This window comes from Engystomops pustulosus, chromosome 7 (assembly GCF_040894005.1).
Source record: "Engystomops pustulosus chromosome 7, aEngPut4.maternal, whole genome shotgun sequence".
Lineage (NCBI taxonomy): Eukaryota > Metazoa > Chordata > Amphibia > Anura > Leptodactylidae > Engystomops > Engystomops pustulosus.
The window spans coordinates 161,224,467-161,234,227 of record NC_092417.1 but is presented as its reverse complement, the minus strand read 5'-3'; the positions used below and the strand labels follow the sequence as shown (position 1 = coordinate 161,234,227).

Below are 9,761 nucleotides of genomic sequence, written 5' to 3'. Positions count from 1 at the left end.
TTAGTGAATCCCAGCAGACCCGAATCAGAATCGGACAACGCGCCGCTGGATCGCGACTGGACCGGGTAAGTAAATGTGCCCCAATGTGTTGCTTGCTGCCAGAAAATCTCTATGTGTGAGCTCGTCTTGGAGTGCAAAAGTGGGGGCTGGAGGCAGAGGGGAGCTCACTGCAGCGTAACACAGGAGAGCGATACTGTATGTCCTCCTGACCCTAAAGTCAGAAGATTTAGAGTCAGGTCCAGAGGCAACCACAATTGTGTACACCAGGACTGATAGAGACAGGTTGGACTTATATCTGTGAAATCCTGTATCTTTGAATTAGAGAATGTGTTATTTTGTTATCCTGAGTACTTTAAGAATCTTGTTTTTGTGGGAGGAAAACCCCTTTAAGTTACTATTTCTTACAATCTATACTATACTATACCTGAAACCTGAAGCGTTGTTGTGTTTTATATTCATCGCATGGATCTCGCTGATCGCTGATCTTTCTCATCTCTCCTTTTCTATGTGTCAGATACTAGTGAATGTTCAGAAGCTAAATAAAAGTGTTGATAAACCCTGTACCCTGATAATCTAAGCATATTGTCAGCACACAGAATCTCATAGCACAGAGGGATCATGACATGTCTGCTTAGAGAGTGCCCTACCACTCTCTAGATTCTTACAGTGACCTGTCTAGGGTGTGATAGGACTAATAAAACTGACTAAAATTGCAAAGTAAGGGGTTAAAATGATCTTTATTGTTTAAACATCACAAGGGGATTACCATTTGAGAACTTTCTTTCATAGTAAAACCCCTTTAATGTTTTTTATATATCTTAAATGTTGCAATGCTGTAAGCGCCTGAGGTTATGCAGGTTGTGCATTGGCTAACACCCCAGAACAATCCAGAGGCTACGCTGTGGGTTCTGTGTTTGGAGACAAGATACAAACTACAGATTTATGCTGATGATCTTGCACTGCAGGTTACAGAGCTGACCTGGCTCCCAGGAGATTGATCCAGGCTAGCATACCACTGGCCCAGACCTGAAGAACTCACTTGTATTGAACTTCTACTTGTAAAAATATAATTGGCCACTGACAGGCTACGCAATAAAACACACTAGGGGTCTGCAGTGTTAGGACAAAAAGGTAGGTACACTTTTAATGTTCTTTTGATGTGCTTAGGGGACAGTTAAAAATATATGAGGACTTTGTCAACCCCTTTAATACAAAATATTTCAGAAAGCAGTTGCCTGAAAAATTAAAAAAACACCAATAGAGTGCATGATACTGTAACAGAAGTTTATTCAATCTATTCACTTTAATACAAATCTGAGTTTTTGGATTATAACATTTCTAGTCTAAAAGGAAAAAGATACAAGTCCCCAAAGGCGCTGAATAATCTACACCTAAAATACAATAAACATGGAAATCACAGTTTTTAGGAAGGTAACATTGCAGTTTGCAGAAGTAATACAAGAGACTGTTCAAGTCAATCATTTCATATATAATATAGTATTTAGGAACAGGAAAGTAAATACTCAGTTAAGGGCCTAAAAGTTCAACTGTTTACCTAGAAAGGACCCCTGAAAATAAATTGATCATAGTTAGTCCTATAACTGAAACCCACACTGACTAAATGTAGGTGGAGAAACCTGAAAGCAGGTGTTTCTCTTTCCTACAGCTCCTCCGCAGGGGAAACGAGGCATTACATGTAATGTACAGACATGCTGGGTCCTTTGGGTTTGGTTTCGGTTCCAGTAGTCAGTAAAATTGGTTAAACACAACAGAATTTCCGTAATGACAATTGAAACCACTAAGCAACAAAAATGTAACTGGTTATATCATAGGTTTTCCATGAACGTAAAGCTCACATCATCAACCAACACCATCATCTTCTCCAATACGTATAGGGTGGATTTTCTTTACACTAAGGCTGCTTTATGACGAACGTATGCCCGCACGACTACGGCCAGGTGGGCATACCTCTGCCGCGTTGGGGAGGAGTAGGGCTGACCCCTCTCCATTGAAATACATTGCGTATGGGCCATACTAGGACATGTCCCATCTTTTCCCCATATACGGAGTGGTACGGTGCCGCCTGTGCAGACATTGGCATCTATGGGGGACCTATGTAGGGCTGCAAGCTTGTGGCCATACTTACGTACCCCATACGGTCGTGTGAATGTAGCCTAAGGCAAATTATTTACATTTTTGGCACCTATCTGTATGATCTAATTAGGCAACTTGTGCTAAATTCAACTATTTTGGCTCATCCAAAAGTGACATGGAGGTCCACATAGAGAAGGGAATGGAGGCCGCGTCATCTTCTTCCTGCCTTAAGAGTCAAAACATCCTAGAGCTTGGTGGGTTATCCAAAGTTTTTACTATACTGTACTACGGTTCATTGGCTGCTCAGCATTGACCATGAATCCTCATTAACATATATGGAGTGTAGGATTAAAATGTATTAAAGATATATATGCAAAAAACAATTCAGAAGTACATATTGCATCTTATTATACACTACAATGTGCCTTACGGTGACACCACACACAATTCCATTCATTACCGGAAAACAAAAAAGTTATTCATAAGCAGCAACATGATGGTGCAGAAAACAATTGATTTATACACTCCTATATAAGTATATATATATTTTTCAATATTATTAGTGCAATTCCACCTAAAATAATGAGCAAATATCTTTTTGAACTTTTTCTTAGACTTACAAAAATTTTCACCTAGAGGGGTAGTCAGGGATGTTTAGAAGGAAATGTGCCCAACAATGAAAAGACATAAGAAAGGAAGGAAGATACTCAGGAATCTTTTGTTGGGGTAATATTGATGCCCATAGCAGTTCCCAAAAATGTCATAAAGTCTCAGTTTTTCGATTTGTCTTGGATGAATGTTGTGACTCTTTCCATTGTGTTTGGCTTAGCCAAATCTAGTTAAAGGGGTGGAGCTCATAGCTCCATAGGTGGAGGTCTCAGGATTTGAACAGCCTATAAATATAGGGAGATACGTTTTATATTGTTGGTTTGACATGGCAAAATTTTTGAATTTTCAAAGAGAAACTTTTAGCACCTCCACCAAACTCCAACTCTTTGCATCCAATCCTTTATAGGTATTTCTGGAGCAAATTCCTGAGCAGTGGCACAAATTTTTTTAGAACAATGGGTGACAGAATTCTTGTCATCATGACCTGTTAAAGAGATGGAGTTGGAAAGGTAGTGAATGGTCCGGACAATAGAAACATTCCCTAAGCGGTTTTTTTTTTTTACGATTTTAGGTGGAATTGCTCTTTTTTAATAATACATTGTACATTTTCTCATTGCACATAAAGGTTATAATCTCCCACTTTTAGTCTTGGCTGAGGGAACAGTAAGTAGCTCCTAGGCCCCTCACTGTACAATCAGTAGTTTCCGAATCGCACCGTCCACAATGACAGTCCACGGCCACCGGATAAGTGTAGAAAGGATTCACATTCTCTGGACAGCCAGGGATCTTCACAGTTTCATACGTAACCTCTGTGTAGGTGCAGACACCTTGTCTTTCCGACTTTAAAATTAAATTTGGATCCTGAAAACAAAAAAAAATGATACTATATACAAGATATCATATACAATTAGCAATAGAGATTTAGGGGGAGATTTATCACAGGCCTCATACGGCGCATGATGAAAGACCTGTCTAGGTAGTGCGCATGCACCGGGCAGCAACAACCCGCGCCGGCCCACTCCACTGCCAACCACACCCCCTTGGCGTGAATCTGGGATAATAATTCGTAATGCCTTGCAGTTTTCAGGGTACTAAGGTTTAGTTCAGGGCTTCTATGCCAGAAAAATGCCCCCCATAAAATCAACACCTGGGACAACCTACATTTGGGTGGAACTGGTATAAACCGCACCCTCTCTGGGGGCAGAGACACAACAAATTTGCCAGGATTTTCTTTCTTTATTAGGGAATATTGTCAACTATGCTACTGACACAGATAGAAATCATGGAGCCCCATAAATAATAATATCACAGTGGGCCCAATACTCGACTCAAGGCTTCACCAATACCATAGTTTTATAATATCATATATATATATATATATATAGTGGCCAGATATGATTTCAAAATATATATATATGAAAACAGTACCAACCTTATATAAATTTATGTACTTGACATAAAATGGACACTCTCTTTTAGATTATTTGATTGATTTTTTGATGGTTTATGACAATCAAGCCCTGTTAAGAGGTGATGTGACCAGCGGGATGTATGAAAATTGGGGACCGTTACAAGTCTAATTATTTAATGGCATTAACATAGTTGGACTTGATGGACTAAGGTTGGACTTGATGGACTTGTGTCTTTTTCCAGCCTTATATACTATGATACTATGATAGTAAAGGAGGGGAGGGGGTCTCTTTTGTCCACTTTTAGTTGTGCATTTTATAGGACCTTTGGAGGACCTACAAAAAAAGAGCTGCTCAACTTCTTTTCTAGGCGATCCTGGTGTGTCAACACTAGCGAAGGACACCACCGGGATCAAGACGAAGAAAAGCGGGGGTGAGTATTTGTATTTTTTTTTTTTTTCACTGGTTGATTTTCTTTTATTATCCAAATTCAGTGGAATCCGATAGAATCCCCTGACAATCTAATGTGAATGAGCCAAACTAATCTCTCATAGAGGCAACGAAAACCACTATGCCAGTCCTTGGAGCATAAGCATTATCAAATTGGGATCTCAAGGTTAGGGGCTAGAGGTTAGGTACACCTAGATTTATCTCCTGTGTATGGCTGTCTAGTCTTTGTCCTGTTCTCAGGACAATGAGAAGTGTAATACCCCTTTAAGACGGAAAGGAAAGCAGAGTTACATTTATACTGGCAAGGTTTTCCCTTTTCTCGTTTTTAGCCTTGTATCTAATCCTCCTGAGCTCAATTATATGTATAAAAGCTTGTAAGGAGAGGTCCCCGGCTGTAACTGGGGGAGAACCAGTGGAGCGCACACACGTCTAGCAAGGGAAAGACTATTTTTTTATATCATTAATTTTTAAAAAAAATATATCTCCAGAATATTCTCCTAACTTCCTTTACATCTAAGACACCAAGAAACCAGAGGCATAACTACAGCGGTAGCAGCCATAGCAGCTGCTATGGGGCCCACAGTGTCAGGGGGCCCCGGTATCTGACCTGACACATTAAAGAATTGAGGATGCGCACCTTTATATACAAATCATGCTGCACATTGAGTAGCATATTTTTCAGTGCATACATGTGTGTATGTATGTAAGAGTGTATAAATGTGTAAGTATACAAATATGTAGATTTTCTAAGGGTGTAGGGGGCCCAATTCAGACATCTGCTATGGGGCCCTGCCTCTCCAAGTTACGTCCCTGCCAGAAACTTTAGGTCACCTACCATAGGGTTCATAAGTCGTGTAGAGAGTTGTGATGTAGTATAAAGTATGGTATGTAATCTAATATACTATCTGTATATACACACTGGATGGGCGCCAGTGACCTTGCAAAGCAACCCAGTCAAAGTTTACTGAATAAAAGTTTTTGCTTGTAAAAAAAAAAAAACAGGAAGTTTTAGCCTCAACCCTGAAACCTAGGGATCTAGGTAGATCCTGAGATCTAGGTGAGACCAAGTCATATCGAGTGGGGTCTACACAAACACCACCCATTTTAATGAGTCCGGCTAACTTAGCCTAGGCAATCTCAGTGAGGGACTGTGTGGGACCCCACCAACCAGGGTGACCCCAACAGTGGTGGGGTACTTATGGGTGGAGCAAGATGAAGGTCTGCAACGTCTCTGACCATCCCTCTATCTGGCTTGTGCTGCCCAGTACTCTCCTCGTGCCCCCCTCCACATGATAAGTTGATATCATTCTTATGATTGAATGGACCCAAAATCGACCAGGAGAGCGGAACCCCTGCCGATCACAAGAATGCAGGTCCCGTTCTGACTAACTGACGGCGTGGCAGGTCAATAATGCACCCTGTCGCTTCATTCAACACTATTGGGGTGCTAAAACTTAGCTTAGTGCAGCATTGGGCTATTTATGCCATTCTCATAGACAGTGAATGACAGTGCTGGAAATACCTAAACGCTGTGCTCAGCAATTTCCAGATCTTCCAAACGTCCTCTGTTTAAGTGAGATCACATCAGGAAGAGGGTGGGAGAAGTGCTGAGGGAGCAAAGGGGAGGTGAGACAGTGGAACAGCCTGTGAAGCTGCAGCACAGAGGGGCCCTCGTTACACACCCAGGTGTCCTTCTGACTCATTAGCATAAATTTAACCATTGACTTTAGAAGGAAGGAGGCCATGCATAACAAATATAAGAAGATTACCACAGTCACTGTGCCTGGTAGATATCCTTTAAAGGGAACCTGTCACCAGGAGTAGGATTTTTAGCTGGTGACAGGTAGCCTATGCTATGCTGATCTTAAAAATGTCCTTGTCGGCATTCTGAATTATTTCAGTACTTTATCTATAAGTTTAATTCACATTAACTGGCTCTCTGCCAGCAGCATGTGGTGAGTCCTGGGGAAGGGGGTATCTGTAGCCTGTGTGTGTCTGTGTCCCCACTTCCTGACATGTGCATTGAGCAGGCAGGGGAGGGAGGTGTGAAGGAGAGGAAGAATGCATGACACAGGCACATACAGGCTGCAGCTGCCCCGTCCCTGGGACTCACCACACGCTGCTGGCAGGGAGCCAGGTAATCTGAATCAAACTATTGGATAAATTACTGGAATAATTCAGAATGCTGACAAAGAGGTTTCTTGAATTGACATAGGATCGGCTATTGGCACCTGTCACCAGCTAAAAGTGATCTTCCTGGTGATAGGTTCCCTTTAAATATGGTGGAGATTCCAGCAGTCGGACCCCAACCAATTAGATTGTTATCCCCTATCTTCCTTACAATCAAACTCAGTACAAACTACTACTCAAAATTGCATAAAAAGAGTTATTATCGGAATGTGACTAGTTGGCATAATGTAAGTCCCATATGATGGTTGACTTTCTCTAGAACAGCATCAGTATGGACTTTTTCAGGCGTACCAACAATGTTGGGGGAGATTTATCAGTAATGTCTGAGGTAAAACTGTTCTAGTTGACCATGGAAACCAATCAGTGCTCAGCTTTAGTTTTAAAAACAGCTTTGTTAAAATGAAAGCTGAGCTCTGATTGGTTGCCATGGGCAGCTAGAACAGTTCTGCTCTCAGACACTTCTGATAAATCTCCCCCATCAATGTGACTACAGGCGGTCCCCTACTTAAGGACACCCGACTTACAGACGACCCATAGTTACAGACGGACCCCTCTGCCCACTGTGACCTCTGGTGAAGCTCTCTGGATGCTTTATTATAGTCCCAGGCTGCAATAATCAGCTTAAAAGTGTCTGTAATGAAGCTTTATTGATAATTCTTGGTCCAATTACAGCAAAAAATTTTGAAACTCCAATTGTCAAAAGGGCAAAAAAAAAAAAATTGTCTGGATCTACAATTATAACATATACAGTTTCGACTTACATACAAATTCAACTTAAGAACAAACCTACGGACCCCATCTTGTACGTAACCCGGGGACTGCCTGTATATAAGACCTGCATAGACTTGTATGATCTGTGAACTTATATGATCACCAGTGTGAACGGAGACTACCTCCTGTACAGTGCAGCTGCTTAGATCCTTTAGACTTGTTCTACTCACCATTGTGTGGCAATACCCCGCGCACCAGGTGGCATTTACGGAGATGCATGCGCCACATTCCTCCTTCTCCAGCACGATGGTGATGTTCGCCAGCTCACAGGCCACACACGGAAGGATCTTCCAACTTAACACCAACGCGTATAGAAATAACTTCTCCATTCTGCGTAATATGGTAGAAATATGTATTACCTACCTCCGGATACTTATAAAACCCAAAACATTTAGGATACTAAGAGACTGAACAGATTTACCTGGCATAAACGAACATACGCTATACATTACTGTGAAATCAGTAATTGGTATTACCATAATTTAGGAATCAGAGGATGAGTTGGTAAAACAATAGTTTCGGCAGAGCGGGATTACAGGGTGGGCACGTGGCCCCGGGGCCCAACCACTTTGCCCTTAAAGGTGCCCCCACCAAGTGTCTGGGCGATTTGGACTGTCGAATTGGACGCCCAAACTGCACACTATTAGACTGGATGTGGCTCTCCGCCGGGATAGATAGATGTATTACTGGGGGGGTTGGCGGCTGCATGTAGATGTATTACTGGGGGGGTTGGTGGCTGTATGTAGATATATTATTGGGGGAGGCGGCTGTATATCGATGTATTACTATGGGGAGGAGGCTGCATGTTTATGTATTAGTTGGTGGATTGGTGGCTATATGCAGATGTATTACTGGGGTTTGGCGGTTGTATGTAGATGTATTACTGGGGGGGAGCCGGCTGCATGTAGATGTATTACTGGGGGGTTGGAGGCTGCATGTAGATGTATTACTGGGGGGGAGGCGGCTGCATGTAGATGTATTACTAGTGGGGGCGGCTGTATATCGATGTATTACTGGGGGGGTTGGAGGCTGCATGTAGATGTATTACTGGGGGGGAGGCAGTTGTATGTAGATGTATTACTGGGGGGGGGGGTTGGCGGTTTTATGTAGATGTATTACTGTGGGGTTGGCGGCTGCATGTAGATGTATTATTGGGGGGATAGTAGATAGTGAGAAGGAGGACATTTATGTATGCTACATTCAGTGGGGGCCTCCACCAGATTTTGCGCCCAGGGGTCCCACCAACCTTCATCCGGCCCTGGTTGTCGGCAAAACACTCCTTTGGCTAATTCTTTCTGACATACCCAAAAGACATGCACCCTCAGCTCAAATAAGCTGCACTGAGACAAGTGGATCAAACATGTAAAAACAGACCTGCCTAATCCTTCTATCCCTAAGTTTGACCCTCATTCAACTAATGTATACGGGCAGCTTTAATTTCCTCTTACACCAATGTTTCTATTTATTAAAGGCACCATGTCTATTTTACAGAATTCTTGCATTGCCCATAATTTGTAAATTATAGAACATCTTTACATTGCACTCTTTCTCTGTAAGTCTAAGTATAAATTGACAACTGTGGATTACCATTGACTTGCCACAGGGGTGTGTTTCAATACAGTCTGCTGCATGTCACAGTGTACAGGGACACACCCACTTGTCAATCTTGCCGAAAATTTCTAGCAGGAATAGCAGTGTGATAGGAAAAGTGAAGCCAAACCCAATGGGGCACATTTATCGTAGGCTGGTGCTAAATGTGGAAACGTATAATGTAACCCTCCCCCAGCACCGGATGAATTTATCAGAGGCTCGGGCCTCTGCCTGGCAGTGCTGTGCCGGCAGAGCACTTTTTATGCCAGTTCTGACCCGGAGTAGAATTGTACATTGCTAGAGGCAGTGCACAGACAGGGGGCAGGAATCCTCCATGCTGGCCCACTGCATGGCCGGCGTAGAGGGTGGAGTAGTTGCTATCACTGGCTCTGCACCGGGAATTGGGACTAAATCACGACCGGTTTTCAGGTGGGAGTGGGGAGAACTGAAGTCGGGGTAGTCTACCATCAGTCAATCTGATGGTAGATCTCCTTTAACATAGGAAGGATCATGTATGGTGCTTTGATTAAGGTTCTTCAACCAGTTCCTCCTGGTTCCAGAACTGACTGGTTTGGTGAAATTGCATCCTACCATTGTGTGAAACGAGTTTGGTTTAAGGGATGCATTATAGGGGAATCCACCCCTGAG

The 9,761-nt window shown here is 42.6% G+C and overlaps 1 protein-coding gene across 1 annotated transcript in view; it reads right to left on the bottom strand.

The window, feature by feature from the left end:
* Positions 1-1,305: 1,305 nt before the first annotated feature.
* FSHB (follicle stimulating hormone subunit beta) overlaps positions 1,306-9,761 on the bottom strand; it is a 45,345-nt gene continuing 36,889 nt past the window's right edge. Inside the window, exons 2-3 of the mRNA XM_072118568.1 lie at positions 7,694-7,853; positions 1,306-3,564 (exon numbers count right to left, since the gene is read on the bottom strand). Of these exons, the coding sequence (XP_071974669.1) occupies positions 3,346-3,564; positions 7,694-7,852 (378 nt within the window). The 5' untranslated portion in view covers position 7,853 and the 3' untranslated portion in view covers positions 1,306-3,345. The remainder of the gene's footprint in view (positions 3,565-7,693; positions 7,854-9,761) is intronic.